This window comes from Ascidiella aspersa, chromosome 4 (assembly GCF_963924565.1).
Source record: "Ascidiella aspersa chromosome 4, kaAscAspe10.2, whole genome shotgun sequence".
Classification (NCBI taxonomy): domain Eukaryota; kingdom Metazoa; phylum Chordata; class Ascidiacea; order Phlebobranchia; family Ascidiidae; genus Ascidiella; species Ascidiella aspersa.
In genome coordinates this window covers 14,791,928-14,809,829 of record NC_139450.1, presented here as the reverse complement: position 1 = coordinate 14,809,829, position 17,902 = coordinate 14,791,928, and the positions used below count along the sequence as shown (strand labels likewise).

At 38.1% G+C, this 17,902-nt stretch overlaps 1 protein-coding gene across 2 annotated transcripts; it reads left to right on the top strand.

Annotated features, from left to right (window-relative positions):
* The first annotated feature begins 411 nt into the window (after window positions 1–411).
* Window positions 412–9,532, top strand: LOC146148109 (extracellular signal-regulated kinase 2-like). Of its 2 annotated transcripts, XM_083386363.1 has the most exons (15): window positions 412–686; window positions 797–925; window positions 994–1,084; window positions 1,184–1,314; window positions 1,395–1,564; window positions 1,718–1,915; window positions 3,149–3,283; window positions 3,369–3,474; window positions 3,900–3,965; window positions 4,323–4,385; window positions 4,624–4,908; window positions 5,113–5,241; window positions 5,830–5,904; window positions 6,463–6,609; window positions 8,187–9,532. In XM_083386363.1, the coding sequence occupies exons 1-15, from the start codon at window positions 621–623 to the stop codon at window positions 8,403–8,405; spliced, it is 2,010 nt and encodes a 669-aa protein (XP_083242489.1). In that variant the 5' UTR covers window positions 412–620; the 3' UTR covers window positions 8,406–9,532. The 2 variants fall into 2 exon arrangements, with proteins under 2 accessions (XP_083242489.1, XP_083242490.1); XM_083386364.1 differs by lacking the exon at window positions 5,830–5,904.
* Window positions 9,533–17,902: the final 8,370 nt, after the last annotated feature.

Here is a 17,902-nt window from a genome sequence, read left to right as displayed (position 1 = left end):
ATATTAGTGGAGTTCAAGCGCTTTAAGCCCTAAAGACCCTAGGAGTAGGACTGCTAATAAATGAATCCGGAATCCATTTATTTTCGAAATAGGTTAATCGCCCATAGCTGTGCGACAAAGCAAACCTAGTGCTGGATTTTAAAAATGGAGCAAACAAGTTGGATTATGTGCTTTTATTTATTTTGTTGTTTTAGTGTACATGTTCTTCAGTTAGTACTGGATTGAAAGCTATTTATTTACAATAACATTAAGTAGTATGATTTCTATACAAATTATTTTTATTAATTTTTCTTAAATTTATGTCCGCTAGGTGGCCACAAAGAACTATTCAAATACGTCATTTGTTATGGCAACGAAATGCTGATGACAGTTGAAAACGCATTTTTCTATTAAACAATTCAGCTACAAAACAGTGGCGGGTGTTGATTTTTCTTAGTTTAATTGTTGAGGAACTATTAAGATTGCCAGTTACAACATATATGGTTGATAAGTAAAGTTTAATTGCTTTTGTGGTATAGATATTGATTTCTTCAACTCAGTAGTAAAAGCTGCACTCGAATGCCTTGGAATACAGTCAATTAACTAAACTATAAAGCCTTGGGCCACTCCAACTAGACAATATGAGCAATGATATTGACCCCCACATCACGGAGAAATATGAAATTAAACGACGACTCGGAAAAGGAGTATGTAATTTAAATTAATAAAATAATTGTAAATTAAAGTATGTGTTCACCTTAACATTGAAACATTGGTCATAGTTATTTTTTTTAAACCTAATGGTTTATATTTGAAGGCATATGGCATTGTATGGAAAGCCCTTGATAGAAGAACAGGAGAGGTGGTTGCCCTGAAGAAAATCTTTGATGCATTTAGAAATTGCACGGATGCTCAGCGAACGTTTAGAGAAATCATGTTTCTACAAGTATGTACCCAGCACAATTGTTTTATTTATAGGATAGTGCTTTTAAGTAACATTAAATTTGTTGACAGGAATTTGGGGATCATCCGAATGTGATAAAGCTTCTGAATGTTATGAAAGCAGACAATGATCGTGACATCTACCTTGTATTTGAATTTATGGGTATGCAGCACACTCAAATGCTAATTGTTATCTGAAAGAGTCTAAATCTGCCTCGATAAAATAAATTTGTTTGTAAATGTTACCATTTTATTTTGACAGACACCGATCTCCATGCCGTAATCAAGAAAGGAAACATTTTAAAGGACATTCATAAGCGATATATAATGTATCAGCTCTTGAAGGCTACAATGTTCATGCATTCAGGAAATGTCATTCACAGAGATCACAAGGTAAGTTATGAAGAATATTTTTGTTTTTTCATGTTGGGCAAGAAATATCTAACTTCAACTCAATCCTTTTTACATTTTAGCCTTCAAACATACTGCTGGACAGTGACTGTTTTGTTAAAATCTGTGACTTTGGTTTGGCACGTTCTTTGACCCAACTAAAGCAGGTTGAACAAGGTGGTAACCCTGCATTGACAGAATATGTTGCAACAAGGTGGTACAGAGCTCCTGAAATATTACTGGCCTCTCCAAGGTAATGTGTTAAAAAAATTATATTTTTACAGATTGCAATATAATCAATAAAAAATAGTTTGGTAGATAAATATACAATTCTCAGCCTCGTGTTTCAGTTGAGTTTGACAATAGTTATAGGGTGAATTTTGATTAAATGTATTTCCTTGTTTAGATATACAAAGGGTGTTGATATGTGGTCAGTGGGGTGTATATTAGGCGAGCTTCTTTTGGGAAAGCCCCTATTTCCTGGTTCCTCAACGTTGAATCAAATTGAAAGAATCATGAGCGTAATTCCAAGACCCAACAAAGCGGATATTGATTCCATACATTCGGAGTATGGACACTCTATTTTGGAGCGAGCAAGTTTAAGGTACATAATAATACACTATGCATGCTTACTGTTTTTTAGGTTTGTTTATTTATAAATATTCATAGTCATGTGTGCATAATATATGCATATATAGTTTATTTAACTTTGCAAATCAATCAAAATTTTGTCAAAATTTACACATAAGGTCAAAGATTGTCATAAATAATATGTCAGTCAAAATCGATTACAAAATGCACAAATATAGTTTACAAAAAGAATATAAACTGTAGTAAGCTTTTTGAAATTGTCATTCAGTTAAACATTTAATCAAGGTTTCTTTTTGATAACATCCAACCACAAATAAACAGTATTATATCTTCATTAGAGCAATATATTGTATAAGAAGAGCTGGCAGAATTAACTGATACAGGCCTAGATTGTCCCATTGGTTCAGCTCAAACTTCGTTTTTGCGTCATATTGTTGTATATTTGTAATTCATACGATAGTGTTGAGCAGCACTTTTGTATTTTTTCATGAATTATTTGCTATTATACCATTACCTATTTCAATAATATTCTAACTCTGTCAATTTTTTGCCATCCTCTTTCTTTTCTTTGGCTTTCAAATTGTTAGCGGTTTTGCTTAAACTCGAAAAAATAACTGATTTGCATTTCACTGATAGTCAGTAAAATATCAAAATCAAGTGATGAATGATGTCAAAACAGTAATGCAGTACTCTAAACCAGGGCTGCGGAGTCGGAACTCGGGACTCAACGGAGTCGGTTTTGTTTTGTCGGACTCGGGACTCGAGTAAGACCGCATAAAACCACCCGAGTCCGACGTGCTCATGCGCAGTATCAAATTTTAAAACTGTTAAAGCGGCAAAATGTAAGTTGTAAAAGTGTAATAGCAAATGGTGAAAGATTTTTAAACCGTGTAATGTGGGTGGATCAATAATGACACCAATATGAGTGGATTGCAGAAAATCCACCTTAAGTTGCATAAATGGGTAAAATACAGGCTGTAGATTCACAGCTGGCCTCAGGATTCGACAAAATCTTACATTTGGCCGGAGTCGGACTCGAGAGTCGGACTCGGGTGTATTTTTTTGGCCGGAGTCGGACTCGGGTTGTTTTTAACCGACTCCGCAGCCCTGCTTTAAACAACAAAACGTTGTTACAACAATATGTTGTTTAAATCAATCTAATCCTAATAAGTCAAAATTTTCTCACAAAATAACAGTAGCATGTAGAATATATAATAACTTAAGTATTATTATATTTTTGTTTTAGGCCAAAAAAATCCCTGAGGGATTTAATCCCAGATGCCCCTGAAGATGCTTTAAACATGATGGAAAATCTTTTAGTGTTTAATCCTGAAAAACGACTATCTGCAAAGGAATGCCTTGCTCATCCTTACGTTGCAAAGTAAGTTAGGCTAACAATTGTAATTTACTTTGAGATATGATTTGTTAGCAAAGTTAGAATACCCTAAATGTATCTCTCCTAACAGATTCCACAACTCTCGAGATGAAGATACTCTTGATTATGATGTACTGCCGCCTTTAGATGACGACATTCAACTAAGTGTAGCAGAATACAGGAGTAAACTATATGAGGTATAAATATATTTGGTTGTGTAAATATCTAGTTCACAAAACAAATATTACGTTCACCTGACATCATCACAGCAAAATAATCTAGCAAAGCTAGCAATTCAGGTCAGACACATTAACCAGATCTTAAAAGATATTTATAGATTTCGCCAACTAAGGCATCGTCAGTATATCTGATTCAAAAGATTCTATTTGAATAAGATATACTGACGATGCCTTAGTTGGCGAAATATATATATATCTTTTAATATCTGGTTAATGTGTCTGACCTGAATTGCTAGCTTTGCTAGATTATTTTGCTGTTACTGATCAGGAATTAAGGTCGACATTTATCTTGCAAGGGTCAAGGTGATTTCTATTATTCACATATTCAGTGAAGCACCTGACATCATGATCTGAGTTGAATACATTTTTTGCTTTATGTCTAGATGATCACAGAGAGAAAAACAATGGCCAGAAGACAGCGAAGAGCTGTTCTGCAAGAAAAGCAACAGGTTAATATTTTGAAAACCGTTTAGTCAGTGAAACATAACTATCTTTAACATCCTTGTTTTATTGCCTAACTCAAACATGACATTATTTTAGTTAATTTACTGTAGCCAATAACTTCTACAACCTTCCACTTTAGGTTCAAATTTTACTTACAATCAGTCAAGAAATAAATCCACCTGCATTGTGAAATTTAAATTTAATGGGGAATTGTCTTTTTATCAACAAACATATATATTATATGTTTTTTCTCCTGGTTGCATTAGTAAAAATATATTTCTGTCTAAACCCTGTTGAATATCTATATTTTGGTAGTCGTTTTTTTAACAGTTGGTTAGTTAAATACTGTTTACTTTTTTTAGCCAAATCATTCTGATGGAAGTGAAGTGGATAGTCATCCTGAAACACCCCCTCCAGCTGAACCAGTAAGAAATTACTTTTAAATATAAAATAAACATTTATGTTATTCTTTTTTAATGTTCATATATGTAACTAAATTTATCGAATTCCGTTTTATTTGTTAAATAATTATCCAGAAAATGGCAAACATGGTCACTATTGTGCAGCATGTGTGCATACCTGGGTCGCATTTTCGAGAGACTGTCAGATATAATAGTGGCTGTTGAAATTTTAACATCGTTTGCCCACACCGTGCATTTACAGGTTGCTTATAATAAGCGTGGAAAAGTGCAGCATATGGCAAACAATTTCGACAGCCAAGTACAATATCAGCAGGCAGGTCACGGCCAGTCGCGTTACCATGACAATGGTTATGTGCAGAGCCATCCCGCGCAGCACAACAGTCATCACTACCAAGTCACAGCTGCTGGCGATCGCTCTTATCAACAACAGCAACAACACCACTACGGTTACTCACACACTAACGGGGGGTCCGCGATGGAAAAGCAGCGCAGGGCCACACAAAGCAGCGGCACGAAGCAGACTCAGGTGGGAAGTGTTTGCTACGATTCTGTTACATGATGCATGCGGCAACAGATTCCTTTTGATGTGCGAATCGTATCCTCGACATAAAATATACTGCGCCTATTTTCGCATTGCTTTGAGAACGGCTTTACTTTTAACCGATATTGATTACTTTAGCTGTGAATCATTGGCTGTTTTCCACTTAACTTGGAAATGCTTTAAAACCAGGGCCAGTACGGCGTCGCATTCGGTCGCACTGTGAAAGTGGTAGGTGGACAGCAGCAGTCGCAGCAAAACGCCAAACAAAGAGCTCACAGCGCCGGTAAACCCGTTCACCGACAAGATAGTTTCGACGGGGTGAGTGATTTGCTTACATTTTACTCTCCACAAATGTCGGTGCAACAACGTTATAGGTTGACATTTTTCAACAGGACTGGAAAATAAATTGAAAATTTGTACCAAATGTTTGTAGGTTTAATCTAGTATTTGAACAATTCCGAAAGTCATGCTAATGTATATACCATTTAGTTTCTGCTCAGTTTTAACTCAAGTTATTATTCAGGTTGTTAGTAGCGGAGAGAATAAAATTTAATGCACAAAAATGTAGCTCACAGTATGCCTCAAATGGTATGAAGTTTGATACCTATCCAGATTTTATGCATGTGTCAAATTCAAAGCAAAATTATTTTATTGTACGTTTTCAAATGAGGTATGTTCTCTTTGTGAGGTAGCTACGTACATTGAACACTTATCAGGCGTATTGTTCGTTTTGTATTTCCGGGGACTTGTCTAAACCTGTCGAACTTTGTTCAAACAACTTTTTTCGATTCGAGTTCAGCAGTTCAACAATGTAAGAGATGCACAGATTTAACCTAGGCTTTCTTCACCCTGTTTTTTCGCACAAACTTTATCCCTTTTGGTATACTCATTGTTTGGAAAATGCAGAACCGCGAAATGATTCGGCAAGAACGAGTGCGACCTTCTAAGTCGTCCATTCAGCGCCACCATAGCGTAGCCGGGGTACGCATATTAGCAGTGCTTGAACTCACTTGTTGTTTTTACAATTTCAGTTTGACTTGTATTGCTTTGGTTTGACTAATAATATTTATTAGCACGAATACAGTTAGGTTATTCGTTAGTAAACAATTAATTTACTCTATTCTGGACGAAGTCACTGTGTTGACAATTTGTTGGTAAAGACATACATTTTACTTGCAAAAGTAAGGCCAAAGCCAAATTGAAGACGTAATTTATGTGTGTTTTTTTGTGGTAATTTTGTACTAACCATTGTTAAAAGAAAAAATCACAGTTTTGTGTTAACGCTGTAATTCGTGATGTTTCTGACTGATCAAATTAATCTTAAATTAAAAAAAAATCTCTGTGTCAACGCTGTATTTCATGGTATTTTTAACTCTATTAAAGAAACAATTTTAAATAAAAAATGTAAATTGAAGTAAAGCCTACACAACACCTTTGGAGTGTGCATACTGTAACCCTGGATCCGCTGAGTCACTTGTGTAAATGCTGAAAAAGCATAAGATAAATATCCAAAACTTAACGGAAATTATTTTTGCCCAGTCGTCGTTCAAGCAACGCCAGCAGTCGGCCCCAATCTATAATGGTCACGGCGGAAGACCGCGCTCGCTTGCGCAACAATACAACTCCGGCCACGGGCACAAGATACTCACAAGACAGGACAACCCGACCATCAACATTTCTCGCATGGTAAGCGGCGCCTGTGTCAATGCTTGCTGTACATTTATTTTCACGTGGCGTAATTTTTGTGGTAATTAGTCTTGTTACTTGTTCTGTTTTACGTTTTTATTGTAACGTTATAGCAGGCAAACCAAATTGACGCTACGTCGAAGAACAATAAGTTTGGCTCATTGCTTAATTTTTTAATATAGGTATTGTTATTCAATTTTAGTTGCCTTCATCGCGCAACTACACACAATTACTATGCCGTATCGTAATATTTTGTGGTTAATGCCTTACAATGTCATCTCTTTATATCAGTGCTCCGCGACCGGTGTGCCGGTTTAAACCATGTCATGTGTGCCGCGGTGTAAACAGGATTTTTAATTTCCCCATATTAGGCAATGTCTAAAATTCGGTACTATACCAGGTCCATATCGCTGTAGGTATACTGTGGTTTGACAATGTTTGTGTCACGGAGTTTGTTAAACCGAGTTGTTCGTGGTTTTCTATTTATTACAAGATAAATAATATCACAAGATAAAGAGGTTTATCACAAGATAAATAATTACGAGAGAATGATTCAGTCACATCGGAAGGTGTTTTGTAACAATTTAGTTCGCGCCAAAATGGAGCATCGTTTAAAGTGTAAATAAGTGTAGTAATAATGTTCGGCATAATGCAAGGTTTGCTAAAAAATGACACCTGTCGCAAGTTATAATTCTCTGGGAGCTTTAAACATGTCGCGAACTTGTCGTTTCGCTTGTTAAGCGTGTAAATTTGGGTTAAAGCTGAGAGCCACAAACACATAACACCATGGCAGGCCGCGGTACACATCACTCACTAATACATATAGTTTTGATTTCCGTTCCCACGACGCAATAGGACACCACGTCGCGTAACCCCACTCCGCAGCGCCCCCTTCGTATGCGATTGTTGTGCGAAACTTTCTCTGTTTCAATTGTGACGTCACAGTTGCCCGAGCGGCGTCCCCACTCCTGTTACAACGGCGGGTGTACGAGTATCGATACGGACAGGCGCGATGCCGGATCGGGATTGTTTTATTTCGGCGTCATTTCGCCTACGACTAGATTTATCTGGTACTGTGACGTCACTACGAGACAATAGAACTGGAGTTTTTCTTGTACTCATCAATGTGAACATATTGCAGGGGCCTGTGACTATTTAGGCGCCGCCTGTTAATGAGAAGGTCATTCTGGACCTCCCATCCTGCGTGGGTGCATTTTCACACGCTCATTTGACGAGTGTTTGTATTTCGGTCGAGCCAAGGGAGACACCCAACCCCTTTGAAAATCCGTTCGCACGACCACATTCTCGCCCTATGGTTATGTTTGCACAATGACACGCTTTTTGCGAGTTGTATCATTTCAAACCTCGGCAATCTTTTTTTAGACCTGTGTTCAAGGCACATTTTTGGCTCCTATAAACAATATGATCGAAATGAAAGCAAAAGCTATGATCAGCTGAATCAAAACTACCTCATGGCCATATTAACTTTATTTCAGTAATTTAATCTCAAATCCGTTTGAAAAGATGTAGAATTCTTATAATTTTGAGATGTTTAAACGTAACCTTGGTTTTTGCAGAACCCACAGCAACGTCCCAGTTCAGCGACCCTTCACCCGTCAGCGGCGGTCCAAGCCAACGTGACGCCTCCCCGGGCCGGACGGAAGCCTGTGGCGGGCATCATCAAGAACATGTCGTCCAACGGCAGTCCCAAGCAGAGGCTTGGCAGCTACGCCCAGGGCTACTCGGTCATCAACGAGTCGGCGCTGACCGCGATAGGGGCGGGCGGACGCAAGTAGCGGCGTTTCCGGACACCGATCGCCGTCGCTGGCTCAAAATATTCATGAGCCGAACAATAGCCGTCGCGACGGACCGGTTTCGATAAGGCGCTGCGACGAAGCGGTATAAAATGTTTTCGCTCTGGGGACGCTGGCGTCGCTTCCAGCGTTTGAGGCAACTGGCGAACAATGACCGACGCCGGCACACTTTTGGAGCTTTGTTTGCTCGCGGCAATAAGCTATTTGGTTTTGATATGCCCAGCAAGGCCCAATTGTATGTTTCTGTGTTTGACCTTCTCTTAACTTACTTAAGAAATCTACGATTTTATTTCGTGAGGTATTAAACTACGTGCGCTTTTTGCCTTTGTGTGCCCATTGATACCTACTATATTTGCACTTTTGCTACGTCAATATTGATTGCCAAGTAACCTAAAAGTGGCTGGTTCTCTTTTTGTTCAAATCGATACTGTATCAGTTGGATACATCGAGCTGGCTGTTATGAAGTGACAACGTACAGTCTGATACTTTGGAAATATGATTGATGCTGAAGCTTGTTTGCGATTCTGCACTTACGTTCACGTGTTCGAATCCCCTGCAAAAAGCCTAAGCTTTACTCGCGTGTACCAAAAGAAACCCAACGACCCACAAAGGATGTGGCTGCTCCATGAACCACTGCTGCTCTTGCCCTTTAAAGGCCCACGGACCAAACACGAAAACGCCATGTAGACATGTTAACGTCAAGTAATAAAAACATCATCATAGTCGTGCTCTTTCATGGCCATTAAACCTTATTCGATTAACTAATATTTATGTGCATATTTGTCAATATCACATAGTTATTTATCGAAGTTTTCGTTGGGGAGTAACCTACGCACTATTTGCTTTATTCAGTGTTGAAACTGTTTTAAACCATAGTTTACTTTACAAACTTTATTATTTAGTAGATACAAAAGTTTTCATTAAATGCCATTACTTCAATTTGAACCTCTACACACTTTTTTTTTAATTTTTAATGAAATTCTACTGAATTTTATTTTGCTGTTTGACGTGTTTACTGTATAGAGAGTGTTTATATTTTGCTGTAACAACGTTGCGAATAAGTGATAATGGTGCGAAATACATATTTGTCGCAAGGTCGTCGTATAGTACTATTGGTGTCAAGTGAAAGGAGGAGAATATGAGTGTGATGTAAATCTGTATCAATGGATATTAAAGACAAAAAAGTGCCATATGGGTTATTTGGCATTGTGGATATTAAAGACAAAAAAGTGCCATATGGGTTATCTGGCATTGTTCAAAATAATTTATGTGTGCCAATCTGTGCTATTCATGCATAATGAGTATTAAATGAGTAATTTTAAATTGCATACCTTTTAAAATGCTTACAGCCTAATGTCTTGATTGGTACTGAAACGGTATTTCGCATTCCAATCGTGATAACTTAAGATATACTGTAAAATGTAAAAGCGCAGCGAGGCTAGAAAACATCACTCCGCATAAGTTAATGATATCTGTTTAATGGACTAATTAACAGAAATACAGCTGCGCTGCTTAGCAAAAGTTAAAGTGCTTTCAAATTCTCAGTGCCAGCAAAATAGTGTAACACATTAAAATTTTTTTGCGGAAGCAAGGCTTTGCGGGGTTGCAAGCTAAATGTTCTTTGTAAGAATGTTTACTTAGAGAATTGCCTGGCCTCGCAGGGCGCCCCCCTATATTCAAATCACAATAACTTTCGTTTAGAATTTAGGTATACCTGATGCATGGTCGATTGGTATGATAGAAAATCAAATTTAGTTATAAGAATCGCGATATTCAAGAGTTAGGTCTACATAGCATGCTCACAACATCCAAAAATGCATTTTGGCTGTGGTATCTAGATGCAACGCCATCTTTGTCTACGAGGTTTCAAACAAGACGGAAACTTGTGTAAGATTTGAGACAAATGGCCGCCATGGGGACCAGTGGTTCACAACCCGATGGGGAACTGTGGTTAACTGAATCAGCAGTATTGTTCGCCTACCGAGTAAACAAATCACAGAAGCATGCAAATTTCTTAACATCTTTTCCACGGATCTCTATACTTTAAAGTTGGTGACCGCCTTAAAGGTATTAACAGACCACCAGCATACAATCATTAGCTCGATAGTAATAAAAGGACATTGAAATATATATTAAACTACAAGTCCATATATAAGTAATAAAAATAAATTAGCAAATAATGCAGATAAATATTGCAATTTTATTGGACGGTGCTTAAGTTTTTCTTGTTGTTGTAAAATATAAACCAATGGTCGCCAACCCATAAACGAATGGTTCACTTGAGTAGCATTTTTTGCATGCAAAATAAAGAACTTTTTTCTGCTTACATTTTGAGTTAAATGTTGTGGTATGTTGAATAACTATAGATTAAAGTTCATGTTAAGACTTTTAAATCCCTTTTCACGAGGCAAATAAAACCTGCAGATCCAATAACGTCTAAACTGACCAACTAGCCCACATCTCCGCTCTTTTTGTATAAGTTCATTGAAAAAACTGTAATAAATTTCCTTTACTGAACATTTGTTTTTTTTAAGGCCGGGCCGCGACAAATTTAAGTTGTAAAACCGGTCCGCAGTGCACATAAGGTTGCCGACCCCTGGCCTACATAACAAAGGGTTTTAAATTGCTTAAACCAGGAACCGAACGATTTAACTTTTTTGGTTCAAGTTTGGTTTACCTTCCAGTTTTTTTCGCAATACGGTTCAATTCCGGTTTCGGTTTGAATCAATTTAAAAATTCCGCTCCCGGTTGACCATAGTTAGTTTTTTCAAGTCCGGTTTATAATTTCTTGTTCATTTAATTATCATTGAATAATAAAAAAGCAACGTTTGAAAAAAATGACGTTATTTGCGTTATGTTTGTAGTGGGTTCCGTCAAAAAGTTATCTTTTTTTGTGCAGTTGGCAAAATATTTCTTTGTCAACTTTAACGGCAATGCAAACATTTTTTACGGTTCGCGTCAATTTTGTTTGCCATTTTAGAATGTTTAAGCCAGCATTTGGGAATTATTTTTAGCAAAAAAGTACCATGAGAAGTTAACGGTACTGTAGCTCTAAGTTGAAATTTATTCCAATCTGATGACGCAACTTGCAATTTTATTTATTCTTATTCCGCTTCGGTTAGGCTGGAATTTTGCGTCGCTAAGAGTAAATTTTGTCTTGTGTTTGGCAAAACTAATTCTAGTGTTTGATATATAAAAGGTAGTATACTACTATAGTATATGCCTAATATTTTAAAGGTAGTATACTACTAGTGTAAATTCCTATCGCCAGGGATACAACACTCCCTTCTAGCACAGTGCTTGTCAACCTTTTTCGGAGTGGTACACCCTTTTCACGCTTAAACTTATACACCCTAGTCCACGCAATACACCGAATCTGTAGTAATCCTAATCGGAATAAGGATAACCAGGGCTGCAAGTATAGGAAATAGCATCTTTATACAAATACAAAATTTCATCAGTCATTTAATGCGAGCGTTGCTGATGTTGAATTTTTTTCAGTTAGTTGTGCGAACCGAGGCAGTAGCCTTGTTTCGAATGCTCCTATCATAAGCGTATAAAGCATCTTCGATAGAATTTGTTTTTGGTTTTAATTTCAACAAGAGCACAAAGTCCTTGCTTGCAAAGATATGTCATGAGCATGCAAACAAGGATGTAATCATTTTTTTCACTGAGATTTAAGTTTTAGGAATGTTGAGAAGTGATACCCAAATTTCAGTATAGTTTTTAATCTATTTCAGGTGTGCCTTTTGAACCAATTATGATCGTAGTTCAATAAATACCCTAGTTAAGTAGCCCAAGTTGCTCTAATGCGACCCGCGGAACCAAAATATGTGGCCCGCAGTGTACTTTGGTTTTTGACCCGCACCACAGAACATTCAGTTGCAGGCTTGTGAAATTGCTTGAGGGCCTCATGGCAACCATATTTTGCTCTAACTATAGTGTGTCACGAACTTTTAATTCAGATATCTCTAAGTTAATATTTTGTGTACAGCAAATCTGAAGATGCTTAATTTGACATCGTTTATGTCGAATAGCCACAAGTCACGTCAAAACAACAGGTTACTGCAGGTCAAACTGGTCGCACGATAATATATTATAATAGGAATGTTACCTCACGATAGTCAGTGAGAGACGGCAAAGTAATGCAACTGCTGTCACAGGGGTCGGCACCCTTTTTTTAGTCGCGGGCAAAAACCAAACTCAGAAAGGTCTCTGCGGGCCGCACAAAATGTTAAGAATTGTGTTATTAAAATGTACAACTGAGAATTAGGCGCGATTTTTTTGGGGGGGCATACCGGAATTTCTTCTAAATTCTTGCAAGTTTTTATTATTACATTGCCGAAAATAAAAAATAAAAAACTGTTAAAAAACTATATGTCCATAGATCAGTGCTTTTCAACCATTTGCTGTAGTGGAACCCTATGGAAACATTCCACTGGCTCGAGGAACCCCAGTGCAATAATTATATGGCTCAAGGAACCCCCAGTGTAATAAACACACCTCAATTACCTAAACAATTTAGAAATTGCGGAACCCCTGGACTGTACTAGCGGAACCCTAAGGTTCCGCAGAACCCTGGTTGAAAACCACTGATCTAGATATTTTGAATACGTTTTCCGTTTGTCTGCCACGCACTTGGCAGCCTTCCACGGTGAACGGTATAGAAACGCTGCGCATGATCTATTTCAAAAGACAGCCTCAAAACGTAAACAAACCGGACACATAAATATACGTGTGTAGTTTGTCAAACAGGCAGCAGGCCGGATGAATTACATTGGCGGGCCGTAGGTTGCCGACCCCTGTGCTAGCAAAAACTAGTCGGCCTATTTTCATGCGTTATCTGGTACACCCCTGTACACCCCATCTAAGTGGTACACATGGGCGCCCCCACAAGGGGCAAGGGGGGCACTTCCCCCCTCACTTAAATTTCAAAATGCGAATATTAGTCTAATTTGTAAGTGTAATATGTATTTCTTATGAAGTTTAAAAATATTATACATTATTATCCATTGCCCCCAGTGGCGTATCCAGGGGGAGCGGGAGTTCCTAACCCTCTTTTTGTAAGTGATATTATTGTTTTTGTTCATTTTTGTCATGGTTTAACAAACTGTTTGAAGCGGCGTGCTTTTTAAGTAGTTGGGTCACGCGTCTTAATTTAATGCGAAACCAAAATCGAGCGCAAAACGCCGTTTTTCGTCTTTTGTTTGGTCGACCGTGAACCCTGGATAGTTTTTCTCTTTCGTTATTTGTTTAGGTCAGGGGTCGGCAACCTACGGCCCACGGGCCCGCCGATGAAATCCATTCGGCCCGCCGTCTCTTATACAAATCAGACACGAGTCTATTTCACATACTTTTTGATTAATTTAACTACGTAATTGCGAAAAATTTTCGCGCTTCGCGCGAATGTACATTATGCGTTTGGTTTGTATACGTATTGACAGGGGCACCCGCAGAAAATTTTCCAGGTGGGGCAATCGGGGGAACATCAAAAAGGGGGGTTCCTGAATTTTCAACTTTTTTTCATCTGACTTAATGAATAATGACGTCATAAAACAGTGACAGTATGACGTCATAGAATGGTGATTGCAAGACGTGATAAAAAAACTAATCAGAAACAGCCAAATACGTCCAGCAAAAGCGATCACGTGCGTCGTCAACAATCCTGTCAGGCGCCAGCTGCGAAACAAGCTAACTTCAGGCAAAAAAAACAAATTGTAGAATACACACTTGCTAATCAGTCAACCTAAACAAATAACGGAAAAGAACAACTTCCAGCGTTTACGGTCGACCAAACAAAAGACGAAAAACGGCGTTTTGCACTCGATTTTGGTTTCGCATTAAATTAAGACGCGTGCCCAACTACTTAAAAAGCACGCCGCTTCAAACAGTTTGTTAAACTATGACAAAAATGAACAAAAACAATAATATCACTTACAAAAAGAGGGTAAGAACTCCCGCCCCCTGGATACGCCCCTGGGGGCAATGGATAATGTATAATATGTTTAACCTTCATATAAATATTACACTTATAAATAATACTAATATTCGCATTTTGAATTTCCAGGGGGGGGGGCAAGTGTCCCCCCCTTGCCTCCCCCCCGTGCGGGCGCCCATGCGTATTGATGCTGCCTTTTTAACTAGATCAGCGATTCTTTACCGTTGCGCCGTGAAAGGCTGCCAAGTGCGTCGCGGACAAACTGAAAACGTATTAAAAATTATTGGACATATATTTTTTAACATTTTTTTTTATTTTTTTTATACACCAATTTTTTGTTATATACCAACAAAAAAAAATCGCGATATCCGAGGGCCCGCCTGATTGACAGTTGCTCTAACATTTTAAAAACACAATTCTTAGTTAACATTTGTGCGGACCGCAGAGACCTTTCTAAGTTTGGTTTTTGCCCGCGACGAGAAAAAATTTGCCGACCCCTGGTTTAGGTTGACTGATTAGCAAGTGTGTATTCGTCAATTGACAACGCTAAGTCAAACCTTCTTCTTTTTTTTCTCGCTAAAAAAACGTTGAGTTAGGCGCAGTATGTTCCTGACTGTTCGGTCTCTGCGCTAATATCCGATGTTGGTGTAACGTTTAACTGAATCAGATAATTAAAAGGAGGTATAATGGTGACTGTCGTGCGCGTTTAAAAGTATCCATTTAAGTAATGATAGTTAACGCAAAATTATGCTCTTTAAGCATACTCTAAGACAGGGTTGGGCAATTATTTTTACCGCGGGCCGCATGAGAAACTTAAAATGCTGGGGCGGGCCAGGTCAAAAATAAGATCCCAAATCCATGCAATATGACGTCATATACTCTGACGGGATAAAACAAATAAGCTAACGAATTTTTTATTACGTTTGTAGTTGTGCTAAAATTTGCAATTTAAGTCTAATTTAAAGAAGACGTCGCGCAAAGCGCGAAATAATTGCGACTATATTTGTTTTAAAATGCCAACTTTAATTTAGATTTATAGGGGTAGCCTACGTGACGCATTGAGCACAGACAAAAAATTTAGATTACATATCTTGTTGATATGTTGACATTTATCAAGATGTGGGGCGCATTGACCCAAAAGTTAAGATTAAAATACGTAAAAATTTCTTACACAAAACTTACAAAGTTTTTTTTGCTTTTTGTGGCTTTAAGTTTGCCGATGTGTTACTTGCTGTACAACGGCCGTATTGCAAAGACTGTATAAATCGGTTTCATTAACTAAATTATGTTGACAACATGTAAATCGGTATGTTTCAGAGTTTAGAAAACGGCTGGTATTTAGTTCATAATTTAAAGACGGTTCGACCGAAGTGCAAAAAATATATAAATATTAGGATAAGTTTGTTAAACTTTCGTTGGGGAGAGCACCATAATGCAGAGGACGTTTTTTTATGTAAAGATGCCAAAAAATCGCGTGGAATATATACGAGAAAGACAGAAGATATTCGCGCGAAGCGCGAAAATAATTTCCCTTCTGGTCATTAAAATAGGCTAAAGAGTTTTGCGGGAAAGAGTCTGCAAAGAGTGTTTAAGATACCGTACAACCAAACGTGTAGAAAACTGCCCTTGTTTTTGCTTATATGCATTTAGCAAAAATAAGCCGCGGGCCGGATTACATCGCTTGGCGGGCCGTATGTTGCCCAGGTCTGCTTTAAGACCACGTGCTAATTGTGCAATGGACACAACTTATTTCCCCTCAACCGCAGCTTGTAATTTAGCTGACTTGGCACACAGCTGGGCGCAGATGTTGCGCTAATCGTGGCATAACAACACCCGGGAAAAACGAACTTCGTTTAGTATTGTATGTGGCGAAAGACGTGCTTGTCATTTAGCGTGGTCCCGTACATGGAACTTAAAAACTGCGCTGCTGATAGTCGAATTATGTATGATTCACCCAAACGCTAACCAGCGCCCTAACCCAAATAATGTGCGATAATTTAATAATTATAACGCTTCAGGCCCCAATACCTCAATTTGTGACGTAATAATCTTAAATACAATGGACGAGAAACCATCCGAGTTTGGGCTTTTTTCCCCAGCATTTAAAGAATTATTAAAATAACGCACAATATTTGGGTTAGGATTCGGGTTAGCGTTAGGGTTTAGGTTGGTCAAGTGTTATTAATCCTATCTCATATTTTTTGTTACCTTTTCTGAACTTTTAATGAATATTTTTAATTTATCTTCGCCGGGAGTTTACCTAAATGTCCAAATCAGTGCATTGCCAGGACCTCAAGGTCTAAAAGTCTAGACTTTTCTGCCATTGGAAGCCCTGATTGTCGTAGACCTTTTTGCTTAAAAATGCACTGATTTCTAACGGATCGGGTGGATTCTACCACAATTAATCACACATATTTCACGGCCTTCGTTTGTTTTTCGCCTGAAGTTAACGATTTCACACTGTGGTTTCGCAGCTGGCGCCTGACAGGATTATCGACGACATACGTGCTCGCTTTTGCTGGACGTATTAGGCTGTTTCTTATTAATTTTTTTATGATGTCTTGCAATCACCATTCTATGACGTCATACTGTCACTGCTTTATGACGTCATTATTCATTAACGTCGAAGAAAATAGGGGAATTTCCCAAGTTGAAAATTCAGGACTCCCTTTTCGATTTTCTGGTTACGCCCCTGATTGCCCCCCCTGGAAAATTTTCTTCGGGCGCCCCTGGTGGTACACCCTTTAAAAATTATAGTACACCCTTGGGTGTACGTCTACGATACACCCTGTTGAAAAGCACTGTTCTAGCACACTAATACAAATTTCGCAAATGCTCAAGCGATCAACTCAACCACTGGACCAAATACACTCTGTACCGTATAAAGTGAGTTAACCATCGCATTCACATTTGACGCAAAGAAATAAAAACGCATAGGAAACACTCTTTACCAAAACAGGCCAATCACACCAAACTTATATATGTGCACTATACATAAATGTTAGCTTGCAAAAAACGAGACATTTCGGTAATTATTTGGGACGCTGGAAGAGAGCCCTAAAAATCGGGACTGTCCCGCCTAAATTGAGACGTTGTAATAAGCCCAATTAAAGTATTGTAATAAACTGTTCAAGGTCGATTACAGTAAATATGCTGTTGCTACCAGGCATAGTCGATTACAGTGTTTACCACAAACCAGTTCATCGGTTCGGTACGATTCGAGTTCCTAGTTTAAACCTCTTCTCATGCATCACATCACTTGTGTAATAAATGTGATTGTTTGTTTAGGGAAATAACCCAAATAGATACAGTGGAACATCAGATGACATATTTTTGTTTGTGTACAAATAACGTGTAATATTTGCACACGACTAACCTTTCAGTGAAGTGATATCGTTCATGAAAATAATTTCATATAAGCTCAAATTTTGCAGACAATTTATTTATTCAATTACCCAATAGAATAAACGTTTTGACTTTCTATATGCCGATTGCACCATAGATATTGAAAAACAAGAAGTCGTTAGTCGTTAAAATGTTT